At 46.4% G+C, this 27902-nt stretch overlaps 1 protein-coding gene across 1 annotated transcript in view; it reads left to right on the top strand.

Annotated features, from left to right (window-relative positions):
- Positions 1–681: 681 nt before the first annotated feature.
- The window catches only part of LOC149872605 (uncharacterized), a 112913-nt gene continuing 85692 nt past the window's right edge, over positions 682–27902 (top strand). The window contains exon 1 of the mRNA XM_090031820.1: positions 682–826. Coding sequence (XP_089887946.1) covers positions 682–826 — 145 coding nt within the window. The remainder of the gene's footprint in view (positions 827–27902) is intronic.

Genomic DNA, 27902 nt, shown 5'->3' with positions numbered 1-27902 from the left:
GGTTAAAGCAGCATATTTTTCAGATTTCCTGTGTGCTGCATGCCACTGTGAGGTAATCCACTGAGATGCTCCAAAATGTGACAGACATTTTCAAATGTGAAAAACATGTTTCCAGCAACCAAGGTTAGTGTCACAGGAGACTTCAAAGCCAAGAAACTTGGAGTGACAGATTTGTATTTGAAATTTTGGACCACTCTGAATCTGAATGAGACGTTGGTGATCTGAGAGATTTTGATTTTTAAACGGTGTTTATTTTTGGCATTTATTAATTCAACCAGCAAGTTAAGTTGTCCTTGTCATAAGTGTGAGGGAGAGAAGGAGCTGGCAGGCTCCGAGGCTCCCCACCCAGGCGCAATTATGCTGAACACGCGTACCCGGCCCAAAACATTGTGCAGGAACTCACTTCATTCAGGTGCCGGGAGGAGGGAGGAGCTGGGACGACCAGACCCGGCATAAAGGAAGAGCCAGAGCTGGCCAGTTCAAGGGGAGGTAAAAAAGGGGTTTCAACCCCCACAGCATCCAGGGGGACATCGGGGGATGTCTGCTGAAGGTGGAAGCAGACCCCACCCTCTAGGACATCCCTGGCCCTAGCCTTTTTGTGTTGATCCTCACATTTCTTTTACAGACAATTCGAGCTCAGATAAGCGGTCACCACCCGGCGGAACGGGCAAGGGTGTAGGGATGGTGAAGCCCTCATCAACGCGGGACCTGCGAGAAGCAAAGAAGTCTCACTTCTGGACGACACGCTCCAGACCATCTGAACCTATAGGTATTATCATCAAAGTCGTGGCAGGCGAGGCGAGCGCAGTCAGACGTCCAATTGCAGGTGAGCCACTCCCTTGGCTACCGGTAAGTGGTCCCAACACGGGGAGGCAGTGGCTACTTTGACTGCCCCTCCGACAATAAGCCAGAAGCCAACGTGACAATTGCAAAAATTTACATATTAAAAAAAAAAGTTCAATCTGGTTAAATGATTTGTTGCATTAAGGGTTTAGATAAAATATTTATCATGAGATAAAAGTTGAGGATTTAACAGGTATCAACTGCTCTAGAGTAACTGCCCATGTGCCATTACTCATGGTAGAGGGAAGGTAAACCAAGTTATTTTAAACTCTTTTTCACTGAGGTCACTTATTTATTACTAAATGTAAATTAAGTTTTTACTGCAAGGTAAGAGAGAAGTATTGACTGTATTTACCATATGTTAGCGGTTTCATGCTAAGTGTGCATATTACATTAATAGTTTAGTATCAATTTTGTTGTACTAATCTGAACTACTAGTATCAACTCCTTTCCCTGTGTGAAGGTACTCATACTCCATTTCAGTCACCTCTGAAATTTGAGTTTTCAAAACTTTTTTGTCAATAAAAATCTGAAGATGAACATTTCACTTTGTTCATGTTGATACCATTTGTTTCAATTTTGGCCATTCCTATTTTAAATGTATTTTTACTATAATTAATTTAAATAACAAAATAAAAATTTGCGTTAAAACACAAAACTGGATTTTTGGGGGGAAAATGTCAAGAGAAAAGAGTTTAACAACTTCAAAACATTCTTCTCAAGACTATTTCAACTAATGAAATACTTTCAAGTAACGAAATACTCACAATGGATTCGTAGAGAGACAACAGCAGGGCACAAGACTACCAAGCATTGACCCTGAGATGGTGCAGAGTTACTTGGAAGGACTGGATGTGTTTAAGTCAGCAGGCCCGGATGAGTTCCATCCAAGGGTACTGAAGGCACTGGCTGATGTCATTGCGCAGCCCCTGGCAAGAATATTTGAGCACTCGTGGCACACAGGCCAGGTTCCAGAGGACTGGAAAAGGGCCAATGTAGTCCTTATTTTCAAGAAGGGGAGGAAGGAGGATCTAGGCAACTACAGGCCAGTCAGTCTCACCTCCATCCTTGGTAAAGTCTTTGAAAAGACTATTAAGGCTCATATATGTGAGAGCCCAGCAGGAAAAATTATGCTGAGGGGAAACCAGCACATATTCGTAGCAGGTAGATCATGCCTGACTAATCTAGTCTTTTTTTATGACCAGGTTACCTAGAACTCAGATGCGAGAGTAGGGGTAGATATCATTTACTTAGACTTCAGGAAGGCCTTCAATACAGTATCACACCCCATACTGGTGAACAAATTAAGAGGCTGTGACTTGGATGATTGCACAGTCCGGTGGGTGGCAAATTGGCTAGAGGGTCGTACCCAGAGAGTGGTGGTGGATGGGTTGGTATTGAAATGGAAGGACGTGGGAAGTGGGGTCCCACAGGGCTCGGTCCTTGGACCGATACTCCTCAATGTCTTCATCAGTGACTTGGATGAGGGAGTGAAGTGTACTCTGTCCAAGTTTGCAGATGATACAAAACTGTGGGGAGAAGTGGACACACCGGAGGGGAGGGAACAACTACAGGCAGACCTGGACAGGTTGGACAAAGGGGCAGAAAACAATAGAATGAGATTTAACCAGGAGAAATGCAAAGTGCTGCATCTAGGGAGGAAAAATATGCAACACACCTACTGCCTAGGAAATGACCTGCTTGGTAGCATGGAATCGGAAAGGGATCTCAGAGTCCTAGTGGATGAACATGAGTCGTCAGTGTGACAAACAAAGGAGGTGATACTTCCCCTCTATCGGGCGCTGGTCAGACCGCAGTTGGAGAACTGCTTGCAGTATTTTGGGCAAGCATTTCAAGAGGGATGTGGATAACCTGGAGAGGGTCGAGATAAGGGCCATTTGTATGGTTAAGAGCTTGCAGGCCAAGCCCTACGAGGAGAGACTAGGGCACCTGGACCTCTTCAGCCTCTGCAAGAGAAGGTTGAGAGGTGACCTTGTAGCTGCTTATAAATTCATCATGGGGGCACAGAAGGGAATTGGTGAGGCTCTACTCACCAAGGTGCCCCTGGGGATCACAAGAAATAATGGCCATGAGCTAACAGAGAGCAGATTTAGACTGGACATTAGGAAGAAATTCTTCACAGTTAGCGTGGCCAAAATCAGAAATGGGCTCCCAAGGGAGGTAGTGCTCTCCCCTACCCTGGGGATGTTCAAGAGGAGATTGGATAGGCATCTGGCTGGGGTCATCTAAATACAGCACTCTTTCCTGCCTATGCAGGGGGTCAGACTCGATGATCTGTTGAGGTCCCTTCTGACCCTAGCATCTATGAATCTATGAATCTATTAAAAAAAAAAACCATTAAAAGTACCCTTTTCCTTTGAAAAGTTCTATTTTTGGTGATTCAATGTCTTCCTATGGGAAAAGAAATGTTTTACTAAAAAATTCCTAACCAGATCCATCATGATGTCTAAATCTAAAGATGTTTTACTGCTGACAGCTCTAGCATATGTCTCCCAAACTGCTGTCACCCCAAATGCAATTTTCCTTTCCACATGTAGAATCACAGGATTTGAGTAGACCTCAAGGATCATTCATTCCAACCTCTCACATTAGACATAAGTGTTTAAAGAGCAATTAATCCTTTGTTGTTTTGTTTTGTTTTCATTAACTGGTCCATAACAGCTCCACACCTCTTGGTCTTAAGTAGTTAGCACATTGGTAAAATATAGTAACATATAGCACAGAGGTGTTCAAGATCCTGCAGTACTGATTTATCCATAATCCCATGGATTACAACAGACTATGTGCCACATTTTAGCCACAGAAATATCTACAAATCACTGTTACAACTATCTCAACAGAAAAACTGGGGGAGAGAAGTGGAAGGACCCCACCTCCTTCCACCCCCTGTACAGGTCGGCCTTTCGCTCTAAAGAGGAACATTCCACACCCCTAAGAGGGTTTAAATTTTACAAGTACCTCTGTTTAGAGATTTTAAATCCAGAAAGGACCGTTATGCTAAATAATCTGACCTCCTGAATAAGGGGGCCACAGAAATTCAGTAACTCCAATATCAAGCCTCTAGCTACTTGAGTCATAAGAAGAGCATCTACACATGCATTTACTCCAGCCTAGATGTACTGTGCAGTAAACTACTGCATAGTGGGTGCATCCACACATGATGCTACATCACTGTAGCAATGCGCTATGTTGATGTAGCATCCACGAGTGTCTACATATGACCAGCAGTTACACTGCTGTAGCGACACACTCCTCCAATATAGCATGCTGCTACAGCAAAGTAACTGCTAAAAATAAGGAAGTACTAAATTATGGTGCACTAACATCACCATAGTGCCACCTGTAGATGTGCCCAGTAAGGGGTTTTGGGTAGATGTCTACACATGCAGGGATTAGGGAGAGGATTTGCTCCCAGTACCCTGCAGCTCTGCAATGCACCCCTGAGCCACCACAGGGAGTTCCAGGCTCCCCTTAGGTGCTATCCCAGACACTGGCAGGGAGCACTGGGCCAGGAGACAGCTATTTCCTGGCCCCAAGAAGCTGCCTGCTGCTGAGGTGGGGACAATGTCCCCCTGTCCTGGCAGCAGGAAGCTCCTGGCCCTGGCTCCCTGATCAGGGGCATGGGGCTTGAAAAGAGCTGCAGGAGAGGGGCAGGTCCCAGCCCCGTGCCCTGATCACCAGTGGATCGGGGCAGGCGACTGGGACCTGCCCTATCCCTGCAGCTCTTTCTAAGCCCAATTCCTCAGTCACCCAATTGTGGCATGAGGCTGGGACCTTCTCCTGACTGCAACAGTTCCTGGGTTGTGCAGGGAAGTTTGCATGTTTAACACAAGTGCACTTAAATTTGTGTGTAGACACACCCAGTGATGTGATAATTAATTTGGAAAAATGGAGACTCGGGTTCCAGTCCCTCCTCCCAGGCCTGTTTATGTATTTTGTGTTAAACATTCATTGGATAAGATAAAAGAGAAGGCTTGGAAGGAGGGAACAGAAACCCTCACTAATCTTTTCCACCCTCCAGGGAGCAGAACAGATGAGGAAGGCCTGTGCAAACCTGCTCATTTTTCTCTTTTATGTCTTTGAATGGTCCTCACTGTCATAGTGTTTGAATATCTTGCAATATGTAATGTGTTTCTGCCTTAAGGACTTTGCCAAATCTCAACTTTTATTTTAAAAGCCTCTAGCTGTTAGGGTTGCAAAGAAATCCATCACGGCATGATTAAATGTAGCTGATGCTGCAAATGGCTTTCTGAGTTTGCAGAATCTTGACATCCATTGAAACAAATGAGACAGTCTAGAGCTCGTTTCAGTCTCTCTGCAAACTCAGGTAGCCATTGCAGCATCAGCATCACTTTAATCATGCAGGGGAAGTCATCCAAAGACCAGTATTTCTCAAAATGCAAGATATGTCCCATCTGGAGGCAGGAGTGGGAGACACAAAAGTTATATCTTTTAAAATGGCAAGTCCTGTAGTAATGCACAAAGAGATTGAAGGGCAGATGTTTGACTGGCTTCATTTTTCTGAAAATGGGTTTGCTCAGCTTGTGAAAGGCTATCTTTCCCATTCAGGCTGAATGCAAATTAGAAGAACTATCTCCTGTGTGATGAACTCTCTCTGTTCTAGACTTTAAATGTAGACTATCTTAGGTTCATCTACATGAGATGCTAAACGGTGAATTAGCATAGTTTACTGTGAAGTAAGGATGTGTCTACATGTGCACATGCTTACTTCACAGTAAATCTCTCTAATCCCAAGAAAATTTGCTACCTGCAAATGCAAGTAGCAAATTTACTTGGTATTAGTAATGGTGCCATAGCCAGGGCTGGCCTGTCCTATCCTATGGAACCTGCAGCCGCAAGGAACCCCACAGCAAGAGCCTGTGCCCCGCTCGCCCCCCGCTCAATGTTCCCTCTAAGGAGCAGCGGTCCATGAGCGCGCCGCCTCGGTCCGTGAGCGCACCACCTCGGTTCGGCATGGGATACTTACCAAAGGGGGCTGAGAGCTGGAGGCCGGAGGCCGGGGCCAGGGCCCAGAGGCTGGAGCTGGGGTCGGATGCTGGAGCCGGAAGCAGGAGCCAGGGGCTGGGGCCACGAGATGGGCCGGTGGCTGGGGCCGGGGGTCAGGGGCTCGAGGTTGGAGGCTGGGGCCAGGAGCTGGGGACTGGGAGCCAGGGACCAGGGGCTGGAGCCAGAGCTTGGCACGGGCTCCGCCGGCTCCAGGTAAGTGCTCCACTCCCGCTCATCAGGGCTGGGGGGTGGAGCACTTTCCTGGAGCCAGCAGAGCCCGTGCCAGTCCCCTGCCCCAGGCTCCATCCCTGCCTTGCCTCACCTCAGGAAGGAGCTGCTGCCTGCCCCAGTGAGGCTCCACCAGCTCCAGGACACTGCTCCGCTCCCCGGCCCCGAGGCCACGTGCCTCCTCGCTCTCCTGGTGCGCAGCCTTGAAAAGTCTGTGCATGGCCACACTTTTAGTTGTGCGGAGCTGCGCACGCATGCACCCTAGAGGGAACCTCTCCCCCACTGCCTGCACCATGTTTAAAGGGCTCAATGCAGGCAGGGAGCCCCTTCCCGGCTCAGCGGGGGAGGATTTCCTGGCTCTGTCGCCACCCTGACCCTGGCCCCGGGGAGGGAACCTAGGTGTCCCCAGCAAGTGCAGCCTGGAGCTGGCTGGCTGGGGACTATCCTGTTTTGGGCAGTCCCCAGCCAAGGAAAAACTTAAGAACACAATTTCACACAGATACCTGCACGGAGGCTAAGTCCAGCCCTAAAGCACTTCCCACTGGTTTACTTAGACTACCCGTTGCTCACTGTGGTAGGTGGTATGCATCCCACTGCTTGCACCTAATTCTCCTCACAGAACTTGGGTGCCTAAGTTGGAGCTGCAAATTCCACTCTGGGATCTATAAGTTAGGCTTGGTGACACTGAGCATTGCCATGACTAAATCCCTTTGAGCACCTGGGCCTCATAGTGATGGAGACTACAGTATTACCTAGGTACACTTGCCATCAAAGCAAACTTGAAGCATTTTGTCAAACAATCATTTCTCAATATTTTCTCTTAAAATTTACCCAGTTCTCACCATAACTGTGGCTCCAAAGTGGCATTATCATAATTTGTAGTAACATTGCTTTAATCATAATATAATTGCTCTGAAGACCATTATGACACAGCTTTAAAAGTCAAGATAATGGCATGGAAGGAGTCCTGGATCCATGAATTAACAAGAATTTTTAATTTTTTTTTCCCTAAATGCCATGGTTTTGTGTACTGAAACCACATATATTTTTGACAGCCTCTTAATTAAAAAAGCCTGCAAGTCTCCACCATTTCACAAGCTGGAGAGCAATTTTCATAATTATAATTGCACAGAAGCATGCACAAAGACTTGGCAGTCCCCATCTAAGCAGCTAGTTCAGACTCAACTTAAATTGTTAGTGTTCCTTTGCAATGAACCAGGCCAAGGGAGCTGTGAGAAATGTTTTTGCTACCAAAGCTGATTGGCTGAGATAACACCCACCAAACTGCCAACATTAGTAGCGGCAACAAATCATTTGCTGCTCCATTTAGGGAAAGAACAACAGTAGATGATTTCCAGAAATGACTGGTACCGTCTCTGCATATTTTTTTCCCCTGGAAATGGTTGCTGCTTGCCTACACAGGCAACGCACACAATAGGAAGCAGATTCTGGGGTCTGGGTAAACTGCATGACATTCAGTTCAGGGCAGGGAGAGAGCAAAAATGGAATAGGGCTTCCCTGCATCCAGGGAGAAACCGGGAGCAATCTGAGTTCTCTTCCTGCTCACAGCTAAAAGAGGGTGAAGTCACAACCCTGGACTGGCACCATGCAAGGAAGTCTATAACATGTCCTCTCCTTCTGCCATACTTTTTGGCTAGCATAGGAGTGCAGTGATGTGGAAGCCAGCTCTATACATCTTCCCAAGGAAGCTACTTCAGTTATGCTTACCTGAGAGCCAGCTTGCACTGGTGGTGCCACACAAAGTATCTGCATCACCACAGAGAATCTGGTCACAGCTTTTAATGATTTGAGATGCACCCATGCCCTGTTTCTGAATGGGAAGAAGCCTGCTAGGTAGGCATTCCTTTGCATGGCCATTTTTCAGGTCTATAATGGGTGAAACATAGTCCCCAGACCTTAGCTGCCTGGAATTTTGATGCTGTTCCAATGTGATTTCAGTGTTTTGGCCTTTCTCTATTAACTATTTGAACTGAACTGCCAGTAAGGTAGAAAATTTTAGCCATGACAAAGTTTGGTTTTGAGCTGCATAAACCTCTGAAATCATCCACAGCGGATCTGTCAAAGGTGCAGTATTCATAACTACTAGACATAATTATTGATAAAAACATGTGCATCATGATAGGTCGAATCTTCTCACGCAGCCTGAAAGCACTGCTTTCATTCCCTTGCTCGTCATGGTGAGGAGTTTTCCAGGTGTTTTTCAGTAGCTAATTTTTGGACTGCTCTGATGAAGGATGAATGAAGATTTTCAAAATGGAGGTACGGCCAGGACAAAAACTTTCATTGATGAACTCTCTCCAAAAAGCCAGAGGAAATCAAAGCATAAAGCTGCCGGATCGTCACATTTTCCTTTTACCTGTGAAAATGGTGCTGGCAGTAATACCAGCGCTGGCGTACTCTGAGGCACAATGTCCACTTGTAGGATAGACCAATGGTAAATGCTCCCAAGACGTACTATATGAACTTCATTGAACTGCCATCAAGCAAATCCCATTGTGCTTATTTCTGTTATATAAATATGTGTTCGCTAGGTGTTCCTTTGACCTATAATCACTGGGCACCAAATCGACTTCCTTCCTTCAGAAAATGTTGCTTTTGAAGTGAGCAGCTACTCTGAGGGAGCCCTTAGGCACAAGATGCTACAGCCAGTTCCCAGTTTGGGGATGGGGCTGATTCTAAGAAATATTTTGCAACAGGCAAGTGTGGAAGGTCATATGATTTTAAAATACAAATTGACAAAGTAAACTTCAAGGTGAAAGGTAGAAACTAATGGGTTTTTAGTCTTATCAAACAATATTAATAATGTGAGGTATGTAGAAACTGCCTTTTAAGTGTGCCCCCAGTTTTTGACCACAGGTGTTTGGGTTTGGACTTTTTTGCAGGGGAGAGGGCGGGGGAGGAGCTCATTTTGGGTTTTGAGCTTTTTTATGATTTTGAAGCACTGTTTCTGAGATGTGTGTGTGTGCACATGTGTGTGCGCGCCTGTGTGCGCGCCTGTGTGTGCGTGTGTGTATGTGTGTAAGGCCAAAATACTAGCTTTCAAGATAAGATTCTTTATAACTTTAGCAAAAGCGATAGGGAAGAGGTTCATTTTCGTCTTTTAAAACATCAGCCCTTAGGTAAAGCTTCAGTATGATCTAACTAATCTTTAATAAGCCTCAGCTGTTTACACGGGGATAATCCATGCATGCGTCTTACTGGATTCAAGTTCCATTCTGCTGAATTTACTACCTTTTGGCCATCAGCTGCTCTTGAAGTGCATATGCATATAAAGACAAGATTTTAGGGATTTGTGTCAGGATACAGTAAGGTGATAACATATTTGCACACTACAGATAGCAAATGGACTGCATCTCAGAGATATACATATGGTGCCATCTGATATTCCTTAGCCGCTAAAGTTTCCTACTGAGGATTTTTTGGATGCTGAGGGATGACCCAATCTAAATTCTGTGAAGGTGTTTGGGAGTTTTCAGGACGAGCAGAACTTGATCCCTTTGCTGTAACAGGATCATTCTAATTCCATGCTTGACCCTGCAGAGTGGTTTCTGCTTGTGAAAATCTAAATGGACTCAGTGCAATCAAAATTTATATTTATTACAGCAGGTTTCTGTGGATTGCAGAATTAAGCCCTCCAAAATTGGATAAAGCAATTCTAAAATCTGTTTCTAGTAAATTAATGTATGTCTCATTGCATGAAAACGACTTTTTAAAAGTTCATGGAGACAGCACTCACTGCAATGCACTGTTGGCTGACCTTCATATGCTTCTTCTATTCTGTGCCCCAAAAGGCATTATATGCATGTAATTTCCAATATGGGAACAATTTGAGTTGTAATTAGGCAAATCTCAGAAGGTTCCGCCACTGATTTGTTCATTCTTTCAATATTATTCTATAGGACACACCAAAAACATTACATTAGGTTCAAGCAGGGGACAATTAAGAAAACTTTAATCCTGTTACAAAGGGTATGTAAACATATCATCACTTCATAATAGTGTTGTTATACTTTATATATTGGGCAAATGGGTCATATGCTTGCCCTGGCATTAAGTATTGCAAAGACTGTCTCTAAACATTATATGCCACACTAGTAGACACATTACTCGTTTTTTAGACTAATAGTATGATTCTTCTCTTCTAGAAAGAATAGTGGCAAAGTACAAAATGTTAAGGGCTATATGGAGATCACTGTTGTCAATTGATCTTTTAATATGATACAAAAAGGTGATTCAACCAAGAATGGACCAAAAACAAGTATTTTTATATGTCAATTTTAATTAACAATGCAAGTCCTTGTATTTATGGTGAGACTGCTGCCAAGTACAGACACTCAAAAAGCCTGAGGCAGAATCGATCAAAGTTACGTGGTTTTTTCTAAGTGGCATAGATTATATCAGTAGTGAACAGAACAAACATTCACCCTTTGGTGGTGGTGAGCAAATCTTAGACTGGGTTCCAACATTTTATAACTAGTCTGTGTGTGCCGAACTTCTGTTCTGTTATAGGCCTGGACCAGTTTTGTGTACCAAAGTTCTGTTCTGTTATGGGTAGAGACCAATTTCTGATCACTTATCCCAGGAAAAATATAATGTCTGTACCTGGCCTCAGGATATTTTCTCCCATGGAGTTTCATTGTATTTCTTTCTGTTCTCTCTTGATGTATAATGAATGCACTAATACACTTAAGGCACTTACACACATGCAGGGAGCCTGGTCCAACACACTGGAAATCCAGCGCATCAGAGCAGACTTGATTAATGTACTCTTGTTGCAGCATGTAAACTGATGCGCTCTGGCAGCTTCACGTGCCACGTGTATCAGCAGTGCAGTGCGCCTCTGTGCTGAGAAAATGGCAGCAGTACATTTTGAACTAAAACACGTTCAATGTGCTTTAGTTCAAAGAGCACCACCGCCATTTTCTCAGCACAGCGACGTGCTGTGCTGCTGATACATGTGACATGCGGGGTCTTTTAATTAGCTCAGCTAGCTAATTAAAAGTGCCCAGTGCTGCATCAGCAACATATGTAAAAATGCACTTAATGTCCATCCCTGCATCACATACATGCAAACACATTAGTTATGCTGCCTAATTATTTATATAGTGAATGCACTATAGAGTGTCCTGCATGTATTTGAAAAGTCAAGTTTCTAGTTTCTTACGTGAGGTATAAAATTAGATACATTGAACCTTAAGACCCCTTCTAATACTTCCTAGATATTGGCTAAAGAATGCTTGTCCACTTCTTTATACTCATAACTGTATCCAGCTTTTTATGAACATTTGGGAAATTGTTCCGACATTTCTCCCACCCTCAATACTGGCAAAAAATGTACAAAATTATAACTATACTGTTCAATGGTCACCAGTCATGATAACATTATGAATAATTAAATATCCATCTAAAACTGCAGTGGGGATGCAGACAATGAGAAAGCAATTAACTGAATTTGATTTGGGTAAGGATTTACAGAAAATGCCATGGAACCAATGACTCTGGGTAGCTAGAAGGCAGAAGTATAATTTAATGTCTCACTAACTGTTCATTTAACGATTACATAATTCAACATATGAGGGAATTTACTTTATTTCCTCTCCATTCCAAATCTACAATATTGTGTATGAAGAAGACTGGAAAAGGGCCAATGTGGTTCCCATTTTTAAAAAAGGGAGGAAGGAGGACCCAGTAAACTATAGGCCAGTTAGTCTTACCTCGATCCTGGGTACGCTTTTTGAGAGAATTATCCTGGCGCATGTCCACGAGGGTCCAGCAGGGGAGATTATGCTTAGGGGCAACCAACACGGGTTCATTAGAGGCAGGTCCTATCAAACCAACCTGGTGGCCTTCTGTGACCAGGTCACCAAATCCTTGGATGCAGGGGTAGCAGTGGACATAGTCTTTCTGGACTTTAGGAAGGCCTTCAACACGGTCTCTCACCCCATTCTCATTAAAAAACTAGGGGACTGTGGTGTCGATATCTACACAGTCAGATGGGTCACTAACTGGCTGGAGGACCGCACCCAGAGAGTGGTGGTGGATGGGTCATTTTTGACCTGGAGGGATGTGGGCAGTGGGGTCCCCCAGGGCTCGGTCCTCGGGCCTGCACTGTTCAACTTCTTCATCAGTGACTTGGACAAAGGGATAAAAAGCACTCTGTTCAAATTTGCAGATGACACTAAGATGGGGGAAGTGGGCACACTAGAAGGGAAGAATAGGCTGCAATCAGACCTAGACAGGTTACAGGGGTGGGCGGATGATACTAGGATGGGATTCAACACCAACAAGTGCAAAGTGATGCACCTGGGGAGGAACAACCAGCACCATACCTACAGGCTGGTGTGTACAGAGCAGAACTCCCTTCTTGTCAGTACAGAGGCAGAAAAGGATCTTGGGGTCATCATTGATGCCAAGATGAACATGGGCCGGCAGTGTGGGGAGGCAGTTAGGAAGGCCAACCGCACCTTGTCATGCACCCACAGATGCATCTCGAGCAGGTCCAAAGAGGAGATCCTTCCCCTCTAGGCGGCACTGGTCAGGCCGCAACTGGAGTACTGCATCCAGTTCTGGGTGCCACACTGAAGGAGGGATGTGGACAACATGGAGCGGGTCCAGAGGAGGGCCACTCGCATGATCAGGGGGCAGCAGGGCAGGCCCTATGAGGACAGGCTACAAGACCTGAAGCTGTTCAGCCTCCATAAGAGAAGGCTGAGGGGGGATCTAGTGGCCTGTTACAAACTAGTCAAGGGGGACCAGCAGGCATTGGGGGAGTCCCTGTTTCTCCGAGCACTAGCAGGAGTGACCAGGAATAACAGTCACAAGCTGGCAGAGGGTAAATTCAGATTAGACATCAGAAAGCGCTACTTCACAGTCAGGTCGGCTAGGATCTGAAACCAGCTTCCAAGAGAAGTGGTGCTGGCTCCTACCCTGGGGGTCTTTAACACAAGGCTAGACAATCACCTTGCTGAGGTCGTTTGACCCCAGTACTCTTTTCTGCCATGACAAGTGGTCAGACTTGATGATCTGCTCAGGTCCCTTCCAACCCAACCAACTCTGAAACTCTGAAACTATGAAGAAGACTTTAATAAATAGAATACTCTGAGAAGTCAGCATGAACTGACTGTTTAATGTGATCATGTTTTAAAGCAAAAAATGCTTTGCTGATTTTTTTCTATGGAGTAAATTCTTTCCTTTGTTATTCAAAGTCTCCCACTGAAGAATAAATTATTTTCCCTACCCATTATGGACTGGCTGCAGAATTCAATATTTGTGAGCAAATTGCTAGGTATGATGTTTAAGAGCACTAAAAGGCATCTGTAACTTACAGTGTGTTGAATACATCTTTGATGTATAAATAACATGTTGTTTATGTAATTATCGCATGATCATTTTCTTCATAACCCCTACAAAAGTACAGCAAAAGGTTTGCTTTGATTAGCAGGTAAAATCTCAGATGGCAGCAAACTCCATTTAGCTAAGACCTGCCTGCAATGTTCATTATCCAAGCAGATGACTTAAAGGAAATGCATACTTCTACCACGAGTGGCACATTTCGCAAAGCTAGTATTTGGGCACAGTTATTTTAAAATCTGATTTTTCAGCTGAGTTAGTCTCTATTGCAGTAAGTATATTACCATTCGTACTGACCTAAGTCAATATGAAATGGTCAGGCTAAAACAAACAAACAAAAAAAACCTAAAACAAGAGCCTATTACACATTGGGCAGCTGTTTGGGTCAGTTAAAAAAAAATCTGAAGTATTTATTTTTTTCCATTAAACTACTGAAAGTTAACATGGACTGTCATGTACAATTATGCTCTACAGCAGTCTGAATGGGCTTTCCTTTCTTGTGTAAAAAGATCTGTGCTGCAGAAAAATGTTCACCAATGATGCTGACCAGCCTTTGAATCAGCTTGCGGCTTTGCACATTTTTCTTTTCCACCCAACTGCAGCTTAAATCTATTAAAGGAAAAACCTTAATGTTGTATTGATTTATTTGCAAATACACTCAGTCTAAACATTAAACTGCATGGAGCTCATATAATATGGAAGTGGTTAAAATTTAGTTTTTATTTGGATCTGTGGCAGAAAGCAGTTTTGAATTATCAGTGTTGTATGGCTGAAGTAGAAGAGTGACTTAAGCTTCCATGACCCTGCGTTGGTCAGGAAACTGAGATCTTTGTATTATGAAAAAGGTGTGTTTTCAACTCTAGTTAGTTAACTGTAAGTGCCTTTGCTAGGGTTTTTACCTCGAGTTTGCTAACTTATATGAAGGATACACCATTTTTGTAGAGGAGAAAAGGGCTCTGCTCTTGCCAGGAAAAAAATGAAGCCAGAGTGAAGCTTCAAGAGGATGCCACTTTCTCCTTCTGATAGGGAAGCAGGAAGTTGAAGTTGGATAAAAAAGAAAAAGAACATGATGTGTCAAATAGAAATTGGTCTGGTACCTAGACTGATACTCATCCATGAATAACATCTGTAGATATAGGCAGATAGGTGAATATGGATATGGATATGAATATGGGCAGATAGGTGCAGGTTACCAAAGGTGTTTCAGACCAACCACTGTTTAGAGAAATCATCAGCCCTACTGACTGGCCTCTATCATGTCATATACAATGGTTCTTTCTGCAAGGAGAAAAAAAGGATAGAAAGATTTTTTGTATAAATATGAAATCAGGACCCAAAAACACAATCACTAGTGATCTGTCATTGTCATTTATTCCACCAGTGAATTAAAAGAAAGATGAGTAGTATCCAACAGAGCTGCCATGTGCTTAATGGTTGTAGAGAGGATTTAATCACAATGATGGGGCCATATCATATCCCATAACAGGGCACTGTGGTACAATGCCCAATTTATACAGCCCAATAGTCATAAAAAGAAAGCTGAGGTATTTATTATCACATCCTAATCAGCACACTAGTACATCTAGTGCTATTTATTGACCTTCCCAAAAACTTAACTTGTCATGTCACCGTATAAAAGCCATCTAGTTTGTGACGAAGGATATTTATACCTGAAAGCTTGCACAGAATTTTTCCAACTATTTGAGTTGGTCTAACAAAAGCTGTCAGATTTACCCAAAGGGTCTTCTCTATCAAGTTTGTGAAGGACTTGAATATAATAATGTTTTATTTATACACCAGCTGTGCTACATTGAAACAGATTTTAATCGTAATCAAAATCACTCCAAGGGTAATAAGTTCACCCCCATGGAGAAGGCTTTGTGATGGTAGCCCTCTGAAATACATGAATTTCACCATAAGAGAATTCATAATTAGACTGTGCGACTTAGCGTAAGAACAGCCCTGTATCATTTTCAGGGCTTGATTCTGCACTGCATTACACTAGCTTTTTGCTGGTGTAGCTCCATTAAAAACTGGCATGAAACAATGCATGTACAATCAAGCCCATAGTGTAGAGTTTATTTTAATAATACTTTTAAGTATGTTAATATACACATTAGCAACATTTTAATACGAAATAATTGTTAAAAATATCAGTAACTCCAACATTTTCTACCCAGCTCTCATGTACCTACCACATAGATTTTTATATATCCATTTTCTATTACAATCTTATTCTCCAGCAGTCTTGCTAAAATAGTATGTTTTGCTTTACAAATCCAGCCTCTTAATACACTAATGCTATATACTAGGTCAAATTTGCTTCCAGATCTTCCGACCTTTACATTTTTTTTTAAAGTGAATTGGATTATAACTCCTGAATTACTGAGTTTTTCCAAAAACAATTCATTCCTTTTTATACCTTACTGCCAGGCATAGTTTAGCATTAAAAAGGGCCAGAATCACCTTCAAGTGATTCCTACTAACAAATTCAAGTAATACCAGCTCAAAAAAATTAGTCACCTAAAATCACCTAAAAATCTAGGGAAGTTAATATATCAGCATTCAGGTGCTCCCAGTGAGCAGCAGTTCCCCACTTAAAAGAAGTGAGCTGCAGCAGAGGTTAACCAAACAGGACTCTATTAAAGGGGAAAGGGAAGCACAATGAAATTCAGAGAAACCTAAATAATAAATTAACAGTGATGCAAATAAGCTCCCCCTCCAGGATCCCGTGGCAATAGTCCAGTGCCCCATCCTCCTCCCACAGCTGTGAGTGGCTGATGAGTAGGAGTCCAGGTTTTCTGTTTGCAACGGAAAAATGTGGTAAAACCTGGATTTTCTCGTTTTAAGGAGAAAACCACAGGAAACAGTGGGTTTCCCTTTGCAGGCTGGCAGAGTACCAGTTCACAAGGGGCTGGGGGGAGCGGGAGGAGGGCAGTCAGCCACAGGGCACCATGTGCACGTGCGCACACACATGCACAAGGCCACCAGGCAGCTTGGAAAGCAGCTCCTGCAGGTAGGTGTGTGGGGCGTGGGAAGGGAATTGAGGCCCCCATAGTGAGGGAGGGAGGAAGTTGGGCAGGGCTGAGGCTTGGGCTGTTGCTCAGCCCAGGCAGTGCATGGAGCTTGGGGCCAGGGTCATGTGCAGCCACAGGGCCCAGGTGGGGAGTGGGATGGGGCCATAGGCAGCTATCTGGGGCAGGGGGTGGGGACTGGCTCCCCAGCAATGCGTGCACTCCTGGGAGGCAGGAGGTATGGGGGACACGTGTGTAACCCAGTTACACCCAAGCGTGTGCCCTATTCTCAATTGGATGGGACAGGTAGACAGGAGGGGGTGCTGTGAGAGGGATGCCAGAATTTTGAGCAGATCCCTCTTTCCTCTATAGAGTTAGCCCAAGCCCAAAGTTCTTAACTAGATACAATTTACTGAGTTATAATATACATAATCATAAAACTAAATACCATATACACATATTTACACAGTGAACATTAACCAATAACCAAGGTCAAACCCTAAATAACACTATTTACCCATCACGATAAAACAATTTCAGCAGCATCAACACAACATCACAATACAGCATTTCAATTACAAAATATAAGGCACAAACAGGAATAATCGTAATAACACCTGTTCCTTAATATAGTCCCTGACCCATGGCAAGACATAGTCCTCCTTCCAATGGGGTCCCTTGGGGGGTGTCCAGGAAGCACCAGGGCCCCCCCCCCCAAGGGCCTTGACTAGGTAGGGGGCGGCTCACCCAGCCCCTTCTCTGGGTTTGCCCACCCCAAACATCTTTCCCTTGTGGGACCCAAGGGCCCAATGACTCACGCCGCCTCAGGTGACAGCGGTCAGGGTGCAGCTCGATGGGGTCTCCTCTGCTGGAGCACCTCTCCAGGCCGCTCTTGAGCCGCTGGGCTCCTCCCCACCCTGTGCTCAGGAAAGGGGCATGACTTTATTTCTCTTCCTGCCTCCTGATTGGTGGATGGGCTCCACCAGTCAAAACAGCAGGATCTCAAGCCCGGCACTCAACCCAAGCTGCTGCACCACGGCTGCTGGCTCCTGGGTGCTGAGCCTCACGCCCCATGCCCTGGCTCGGCACTGAGGGCTCTTTTAGCGCAGGCCAGGCTCTAACCAACCATCCTTACGCCGGGTGGCTAACCCAAACAGCCTCTGCTGCTCCCCGGCCCCGCTCCACTGTGCGCTGCTTGCACACCACCCTGCCCAGCCACCTACTGGGGTTACTCACCATGATGCCTGAGCGGCCCTGCCACGGCCTGCAAGGCTCAGGCCCATGCACCACCCTATGCACCATGTGGTCCTCCAGGGTTGCAGGTTCAAGCCACCACTTGCAACTTACCTGGCAGGGGAGACACCATGATCTGGAAGGTGGTTACTTACCTGGCAGGGGAAGCAGCGGGACCACGTAGGCGAGCTCCCCAGGGTACTTGGCTCGGATATGTTCTCCATGGGAGGTCTATATTGAGCAGATTCTTTTTGGTATTGGGTGGTGGAACCGGAGCGTGCTCCATCCACTCCATGCATTGACCTGGTATTACAGTGCTTCCAGGACTGGTGCAAAAAAACAGAAAAAAAAAAAAAAAAAAACCACTTGCAACTCCCAAACCACACACCATGATGGGCCTGAATGGTCTCACACCGCTCCCAGGGCTGGGTCTCCACACACTGACCCTGTGCACTGTCAACAGCCCGAGTGGTCTCGCATCGCTCCCAAGGCTGCTCCTCCAGGGGCAGCTTCAGCAGCCTTGGGCCTATTTCCTGCTGGAGGAGAGCTCCCCCAGCTTTTCTTGGCTGCACTCTTCTTGAGTCCCTCGCTGCATCGCCCCTCTTGCTGGGCACGCAGCGCCTCTTATATGCTCCAGCGCTCCGCCCCTGAAGTCTTCCGGACCTGACAGTTTACAGTCTTCAATCAGGTCCGGGGGGCCTCTTCTCAGGAAAGGGGCGTGACTTTATTTCTCTTGCTGCCTCCTGATTGGTGGATGGGTTCCACCAGTCAAAACAGCAGGGTCTCAAGCCTGGGACTGAACCCAAGCCCTGAAAGGTGAGCCTGCTACACGTGCCTCCCAGCTTTACGCGCAGAGCAGGGGTAGATGCGGGCTGGCCACTGCAGGCTCAGGGCTTCCCACCCTGCTGCCTTCCCTCGGGGCCTCAGCGGCAGGACCTGGTGCAGCAGAGCAGAGTGGGGCAGGGAAGATTAGTGCCGCTGCTGCAAGCCCCCGTGCCACCGTGGCGAGATGCTCCCTGCCCACCCAGCAGCAGGGGCAGCAGCGCAGAGTTCTGCCCCCTGCTGCTGCAGGGGGAGCCTCATTATGGCAGCATGGTGCTCCCAGTGAAGGTTTGAGCCTCCCTGCTTCACCCTGCTCTGCCCTGCCACACCATTCCCACCTGCTGGGCTGCAGAAGCCTTGAGGGAGACCGTCAGGGTGGGGAGCCCACAATCGGCCTTTGCCACAAGCTCTGCTCCAGCTGTGCCGCCCATGGGGGAGGTTAAGCCAGACTCCAAGCTCCACTCTGCCGCAGCAGCCACCATCTCCCACAGGTGGCAGCCGGGGCTTGGGCACTGCTTGCGGGGCAGGAGGCTGTAGACCTGCGTCCCTGGGAGCCAGGGGATGAGGGGGCTGTGGGTGGGGAGTCAAGGATGCCAGGAGGGCCAGGGGTTGTGGGTGGGGAGTGAGGCGCAATGGCATGGGCAGGGCACCAGCATATATGGGCTGCTCAGCACCATAAAGCGGTGGGGGGACAGCTGCAGCTGGACCCGCATCCTGGTGAGCAAAGAGGACAGGGGAGTTCTGATCTTCCATGATAAAAATCCCAAAATCAAATGCCAAAATGTGTAGGTATTTAGAATTTATTTTGCTATAGTGATTGAGGCACTGGTAGGCTTCCAAACGGCTTTAAAATTATAAATGTATCAATAAAACTGTGTGTTCAACTGATACCTATATCTATAGTGGTGTTTCATTTTAATCGTGGATTTGGGGTTTTTTAATTTGAGAATCTGCGATTTTTAAACAGCGAAAACCAGAATCCCTATGTGATGAGGTAGTAGCCACTTCCCTCCTCACTTCATTAAACCCCACGCCCAGTTTGTCGTCCAAACTCAGAGAAATCCAGCTTCTGGTGAAGTCAACCTTCCACCCCTTGGCATGCACAGATTCCCAGGGGCTGCTGCCTATCCCAGCTGAAGCTACCGCTGCTCTTGGTTGTGAGGTCTTCACAAGAACCCTTCATTCATGCTGTTGCTCTGCCTTGGGTGGCTTCGGCTCAATCACTAACTCGCACTGTTGTTTTCACTGCACTGCCATTCCCAGGCTTTGTCATGCCTGCTTTTTAGCTTTCAACACGTCCTCCAAGGCACTTGGGATTTTCAGGCAGTAGTCAAAGCAGACTCTGTAGAAGGAAATCATTAGCACACAGGCCCCCAGAAAGGTTCTCACTGCAATAATGAAAGACTCCTGAGTAAGAGTCCTTCTCTCTCTTGCTTCTACTCTTGCAAACACTTCCATGACACAAAACTTTCTCTTCTTTTTCCTCATCCAAGCCGACCTCACTCAGGGCTCCCTTCATTCCACCACAGCAACAGCAACCCTTGTCCTAGGTGTATCTGACATCGCTCATTTGTCCGTATGTTATCAAACATAACTCCAAGCATTTTATCTACCCCCAATAGGAAAACATGACTGCATTTTACCAAAAATGGACCCAAATGGCCACATAATAGATAAGTACGTACAAGAAATATAAATGTCAGCTTTCCTCACAGTTCCAGAGATGCCACCTGAAGGCTCCCTTCTTTCAAGGACAAATGGGCAGAAAACAATAGAATAAGATTTAACAAGGAGAAATGCACAGTGCTGCACCTAAGGAGGAAAAATGTCCAGCACACCTACTGCCTAGGAAATGACCTGTTTAGTAGCACGGAAGTGGAAAGGGATCTCGGAGTCCTAGTAGACTCCAAAATGAACATGAGTCGTCAGTGTGATGAAGTCATCAGAAAAGCTAACTGCACTTTATCATGCATCAGCAGATGCGTGACAAACAGAACCAAAGAAGTGATACTTCCCCTCTATTGGGCGCTGGTCAGACCACAGCTGGAGTACTGCGTCCAGTTTTGGGTGCTGCACTTCAAGAGGGATGTGGATAACCTGGAGAGGGTCCAGAGAAGGGCCACTCGTATGGCCAAGCCCTACGAGGAGAGACTAGGGCACCTGGACCTCTTCAGCCCCCGCAAAAGAAGGTTGAGAGGCGACCCTGTGGCTGCCTATAAATTCATCATGGGGGTGCAGGAGGGAATTGGTGAGGCTCTACTCACCAAGGCGCCCCTGCAGGTCACAAGAAATAATGGCCATGAGCTAGCAAAGAGCAGATTTAGACTGGACATCAGGAAGTACTTCACAGTTAGAGTGGCCAAAATCAGGAATGGGCTCCCAAGGAAGCTGGTGCTCTCCCCGACCCTGGGGGTCTTCAAGAGGAGGTTGGATGGACATCTGGCTGGGGTTATCTGAACACAGCACACTTTCCTGCCTATGCAGGGGGTCAGACTCGATGATCTGTTGAGGTCCCTTCTGACCCTAGCATCTATGAATCTATGAATCTGTCTAGAGTTCACTGGCAGTTATGGGTCTCTAAGCTGTCCATAATGAGCTCCCCATTCTTTTAGGAGAGGCTTTTAGGCTACCAGCTCGCATTTCTATGCTGGATTCTTTTTAAATGAATAGGCATGAAGCAATGAGTTCTATTATTGCAGGACCCAGCATTCAAACAATATAGGAATGGCTGCCAGTTAACCACAAATAGCACTTTTCAGGGCCTAGCCTCAGTTTTTAAACAAAATTCCTTTTGAATGCAGTGGAAGTTCACCTGAGAGTATTGTCCTGAGAACCTAGCCCCAGGGAGGATATTGAATTGGGGCTAGAACACTCTCTGTATATTCAGTTCAGTGCTCTCCCTCCATAGCAGGGATGGGCAAAATATGGCCTGTGGGCCAGATCCAGCCTGCCAAATGATTGGATCCAGGCAATGTGGGGTTGCTCACCAGTTGACTTGATCCAGCCCACAGTGCTCTGCATGGGGTCAAGTCCTGCCAAGGGCATCCCATGCCACACTCCAGCCTGCACCTGTCAGCTCTGCCCCAGTCAGTGTGCACAGCTTACCTGCTGTGTGGGGCTCCAGCTCTACTCTGCCCACCGGGCACAGGCAGCCAAGTGGGTGTAAGACAGCCAGGAGCTGGAACCCTGTACAGTGGGGCAGAAGCTGCCAGGATGAAGCTTGCTCCCAGTCCAGAGCGATGCAGCAGGAGCAGGAGGAGGAGCCATCACTGGAGGCGAGGGGAGCTGAGCAGCAGCTGCACTGGGAGCAGCCCCACCACCAGTAAGCTGTGCATGCTGGCCAGGGCTGGGCCAGCAGGCATAAGCTGGAGTACGGTGCAAGCTGCCCCAGGTGGGGATTGGCCCCATACGGAGTGTCATGGGAACAACCATGGACCACACTGCCCAGGTGAGCTCTGCTGCACATGTCCCCTTCCCTCTCCTCCCCCCTCACCCTTGACCTGCTCTCAGGATCTAGTGCCCAGAAAGCCCCCCACACACACACACACAAACATGCACACATGCCCCCTCTCTCGCCTCCTCCACATCTCCCATGGGGCAGGAGCCACCCTGTGACCTTGCCCCATTATCCCAACCTCACTCTCATGTCTTACTCCTGAACACCGCTCCCTGCTTGCCCGTGGCCCTATCCCACACAGGGAGTTTTGATGAGTTGTTGTGATGGGGGTGGTGGGGGAGCAGGGTGCCGACCCAGGACACAACAACTCATCAAACCTCCCTATGTGGTCCCTGGGTCCAAATCATTGCCCACCCCTACTTTATAGCATCTACTTCTGCCACTGCTGGAGACAGGCTATGGGACTAGATGGACCCAGCATGGCACTTTTTATCTTCTTAGGTGAGGCACCAGCAATCTACATCCCACAGGCCAGATCCAGTTTGTGGAGCCATTTGAACCAGCCTAGTGGTATTCAGCAGACAGGGTCTTCAGCAGCTGTCAACTTTCCCTGCTGCCAAAGGAAAGTACCAGCTGCAGATGCTCCCCTACCACCCATGTTTGCAGGGAAAAGCAGCAGTGGTGGCTGGGTCCTAGTGCCCACCTTTGACCAAAACTGGGTCACTACAGCCTAAAAAGGTTGCCAACCACTGACCTTGGCTATGTATGTACCACTGTCCTCTACTGCACCGAATATCAGCTCTGCCTGAGTACGTTCTGCTACAGAATCAGAGGGCTTGGAAAGGAACATGCACAAACATCTGAGGACAGGATTTGGACTATTCTGTTTCCTTAGATTTGGCCTGGAAAGTATGCTGCTACCAGAATGGCTGCGCATATGCTCCAAATACCAGTAAAAGCAACCCGTTTCTTATCAGTGTGTACCATTTGCTAGGAGTATTGTGCTAAATCAATAGCTTCCATTTTGGCCATTCAGGATCAGTGAATCTTTTCAAGCTGTGTATAGAGCTGTATGGTCTCTTCCACACATTGTTAACTCCTTATGCTCATCAGTGAACAGAGCACCAGTTAGGAGTGGGGGAACAGGGCACCAGCCCTGAGCTCTGACTTAGAGGGGAACAAGAATGGCAACCACTATCAACCTGGCTGCTGCCACTAATCCAGTCACTACTTCTACCCAGGATGGAAAACTTCCTAGTTACTCCTCCAAGGCTCCTGGAGTGTGATCCAACACATATGAAGTCACATGAAATCTTTCCATGAACGAAAACACAATGTATTTTGAGGATCACACTTTTGGAGTTCATTGCCTAAATTCCCCCTAACTTGGGTGAGATCTATAAAGGAATTGTAGGCACCTAAAATATTTGAGGCACCTAAATCCAAAAAAGCAGTACAGGAAACCCCTGCTCAACAATGCTTAACTCTAGAGGAATCTGCATTCATTTAGCATCTCTAGTTTGGACTGAAGAATTCCCTGAAAACCTCAGTTCAGATTCCCATATGTGTATAGAGGTGCCCGAGCCTGAGCAGCTAGTAGGGTTGCCAGTTCTGTTTGAATCTATTGCAGGAGGTTTCCAGAACACCAATGCACCAGCAAATACCAATGCACACAACATGAATGTGCCCATGTGCTTGCGTATATCAGTTACAGATTACAGTGTGTAGACTTTACATCAGGAAGGCAAATGTACATTGCTATTACATTTTAAAAACCCACTGGACTATTGTATAAATCAGACTCGACATTTGCTCCATTTTTGGTCTCAGAACATAGGCAGGCAAGGCTTTTTAAGTAGATGTGGTATCTTTTATTAGACCAACTGAGTAGTTGGAAAAAAGTTCTTAGCAAGCTTTTGGGCACAGTCACCCTTCTACAGGCATGACATCTAGTATTTATTCTAATGAATGCCCTATCAATTATTTCCTGGGTGACTCTCAGAGGTCTCCTGTAGATTTAGATCAAATTCCTGGAGACTCCAGGGCAATCCTAGCAGCCAGGCACCTCACTCCTGCTTACGGTCCCTTGTGTTCCAAAACATTAGTGGGGCAATGGCTAAACTTCCCCTCAGACCCCAGGGCAACCTGCTTGGAGCCTGCCTACTAGGGCTGTGCAAAGCTTCACCAGCTGTTTTGTTTTGACACTGCTTCAAATCGTTTCGAGCTCAAAACAGCAATGTCAAAATGAAATGAAGGGCTTCGAAACAGCCTCGACAAAAAATTAGGCCAGCTGAAATATTCCAAAAGTTTCTAAACATCTTGAGTTTTGAAGCAGCAGCCGGGTGGTGGGAGGCAGAGGAGAGCCAGGGCTGTGCTCCAAGTGGCTCCGCAGCCCCATGTGGCTCAGCCCAGTGGTGGGAGGCAGGCAGAGCTAGTGCTGCGCTCTGCCTCCCACCACCAAGCTGCTTTCCACAGGGCTGAGAGCCGCGGGGAGCTGAGCTCAGTGGAGGAGGCTGGGTGCAGCCTCAGTGCTGCGCTCCACTTCCCCCCACCAAGCTGCAAGCCGCTGGGCTCTGAGCCCAGCGGAGGGAGGTGGCACACAGCACCAGGGCTGCACTCCACCTCCCTCCACCAGTCTCAGCTCCCAGTGCCGGTCCCAGGTGGCAGCGGCAGCCTCCTGCCCACACCCCCAGGAGGGCCGCAGGGCTCTGCTGGACTCCTTCGGGGTGCAGCCCCCGATCTGCCTGTGATCACAGGAGGCTGCTGCTCCTCCAGTTTTGTGCTTCCCCATTATAGCCTATGGGCAAAACATGGGAGCAGCACTGAAACAGCAAAACTGTGCCAACGAAACGAGATGGAACGGTGCTTTCGAAATGAAGCTGAACTCCCGAGGGAACGCTGGTCCACCAAAATGTCGAAACAGCCGTCGAAGCACAACGGTGCTGTGTCGCGCAGCCCCACTGCCCACGACTCTGCAACAGCACCGAGCTAGATGCAAAGCACGACTGCCAGTCACACCCACGAAACAACACAATGGATGGTGCTTTGCTTTTGCAAATAGCTCAGTGGGAACCTCAGTACAGGCCCTTCTCACCCTGAGGAGACTGAAATCAATGTCTCTCATCTTGCTCACTGTAGAGCTCCTGCCACCCCTGTGCTGAAGATGGAAAAAAGCCAGAGAGAGAGCAAGCAAGAGAGAACCTAGCGGTTGTATACATTATCATGTGTTTTAAATGGATAAAAATGCCAGAATTAGTCCTGGGAGCTGGGACAAAAAACCCAGAGCTTTCCCTTCCCAGCTGAGTGCCCTGATCACTAGAGGTCCCTGTACATGAGCGCAGCGGCTGTTCTGATGTAATGAGTGGTAATCACCGTGCTCCAGCAGCCTCCTGCTCCTCCTATATCAGCCTCCCCGCACTTCAAAATGACGGCAGGGGTTCTTGAACTAAAGTTTGTTGAACGAACTTTAGTTTAAGTGCCCCCACTGCCATTTTGAAGCACAGGGATGCTGATGCATGAGATGCTGTGGCACTTTAATTGAAGTGCTGCCCCTCCCTTCTTCACTCCCCCAGTCCATGTGGAAAAGTGCCCTCGGTTACAGAACCAAGCTCCCTCTTGCCAGGCCTCTCTCCACTGGGTTTTGCATTTCTTGCTGCATGGTGGCCCAGCTCCGGGAGGGGGTATGGGAGAAGGGAATTTAAGATGCCTCCAGAAAAGGAAGATGCTAAGCCAGCATGTCCTGGATTGTGTCTTTGGACTTGGCCCAAATTCTTATGTCTTTCTAGGTCTCACCTTTGACCAGAACCACAAACCTTAGGTCTGCTTGTAGCTCTGGTCAAATGTGCATGAGGAAGGCAACGCTTCAGACTCATTGAATTAATACTGAAGTGACAAAATGTGTATACTAAAATTTTTCTTAGATGAAAAGTAGACTCCGCTGCACAAGTTCTCCCTTCATCTGAGCAAATGGCCCAGACCTTCAGCTAATGTAGACAGTTTAGCTCCGCTGAAGTCAAGGGGGCTACATGGATCCCCCTTGTAATTGGCACCTGTGTTTGGGGGTCCTGTCACAGAGAAGACAGAGTTTGTTGTCCTGGTTCGAGTACCTCTCTGCTTGTAGCTAACATAAGTCATTAATGCTAAAAAAAAAAAGAAAGAAAATTCAAAGCAAGACGGGGATAGCCCCATGATAAAAAAAGTAACACAAATATAACACTGCTTTCCCACAAGAAAAACAATTTTCTTTCTCTCTTTCTTCTGTGACTTACTAAGTTCTTATCTCTTTTCTGAAACACCAGATTTCAGTCCCAGAAACTTTACAGAAGTGCACGAGCAGGAAGGCTAGCATCACCATGGCAGAGCTAGTCCCTGTGTCCTGGAGGCCTGATCCAAAGCTTAACACAATGGAAACACTTCCACAAGCCTTGGAGCAAGGCCAGGAGATCCTGCCGCAGCACGAGACAATGCGCAGAGCCCAGTGACACAAGACAGATGCACTGCAAGGCTCCTTCCTCCTCTACCGCAGACCAGGATGCTGCCTAGCAGCTTCCTCTGCCTCCTTCAGAAAGCCAGCAGCGCGACTGCGGAGCGGTGGGATGGAGCACTCACCCGCAGCAAGCCAGTGGTATCTAATCTGTAACGAACCTGTAACTTTTTTTGATTATATTTGCCAGGTCAGATGTTTTCTCATTGTTCTGTTTGGATACATCTCAGAACTATGCTCTGATTGTTATTCTTTGCCACACCATAGCACTATGTTACATGCGATTTCATGGTTCTTTTCCAGTAATTAATATAATACCAAGGGCAAGCAAGGGTTGTGGCTGAAAATTAATGCTATAGCAAAGCCCCATTAATCACTGCTTTCCACAAGCCAAATTAACTACAGAAGGTAGTGCTGATAACATGACAGAAATTAAATGCATAAAGCTGCTAAAATATGTAAATAAGAGGCTATGTCTTTGGAACTTTTGCTTTAAAAAGCTTGAAAAAGAACAAAACCGTGGTTTTTTGGTTACAGAAAACAACTTGTCAGCTTTTTGTGCATGCATTATTAGAACCAGATCATGAAAACAAGTAATGAATATAATAACTGACTGGATTTGTTTTCTGTTTATTGGTTTCTAACCAGGATCTAATCTGTGAAGAAAAAAATGCTTTCATTTCTGATGTAATCCCAGTGCCTGCAGATGTGAATTTCTGAGGAACAACTGTTGCCTATTCCAGTTAGACAAGGTTTTGGGGGGAAAAATAAACTCTCTCAACATAATTAATTGCACCATTTTTCATCTAAGAATCACCATGCGTGCAACATTTGATGACAGCTAACATCTTCAAAAGAATAGAGGTATTTGTATAAAGGAAGCTACATCAAAAATGGCCAAAATATTTTAAGCCTGATCTAGTGCCCATGGAAATTATCTGGAGGATTCTTGGTAACTTCAGTGGAAATTGAATCAGGTCCTTTAATAAATTCATAGGGCAATCATGAGATTTTTTTCAAAATGAAAGACTTTCCAGGAATGTCCCACCTTATAATCCAACTATTCAAGCAAATATTCAGCATGATGTAAAACTGCCGTTCTCCACCACTGTCAATTCCAAAGCACTTTGTAGGCACCTTCTATACAACAGGCCCCAAAATACAGTAATTTCTGAAGTGGAATCATAGCAACCAACCAATGAAGAGTTTACTATGCAAAAGGGAGGCTTCAGCAGTGTAGGCAAAGAGGAAGCAGCAACTTCCAGTTGCCACTGTGCTTGCAAAAGTGAACACACGGCTGACAGCAGAAGCCACTTTTTGCCTTACCCCACCAGCAGTTGCCCCTATCACCTCCCCACTACTTACACCACTGGGGAGTTTAGGAACCTTGATTACTAATGACACACACACAACCCTTCTTCACAGCAAACTGAAGGAAGCTTAAGCAACATGGCTTCATAAGGAAAAAGGTATAGAAGATGCT

This window comes from Crocodylus siamensis, chromosome 1 (assembly GCF_052110815.1).
Source record: "Crocodylus siamensis isolate JL-2025a chromosome 1, ASM5211081v1, whole genome shotgun sequence".
Classification (NCBI taxonomy): Eukaryota; Metazoa; Chordata; order Crocodylia; family Crocodylidae; genus Crocodylus; species Crocodylus siamensis.
Note: the sequence above shows the minus strand (reverse complement) of the source record. Positions and strands in the feature narration are given on the sequence as shown.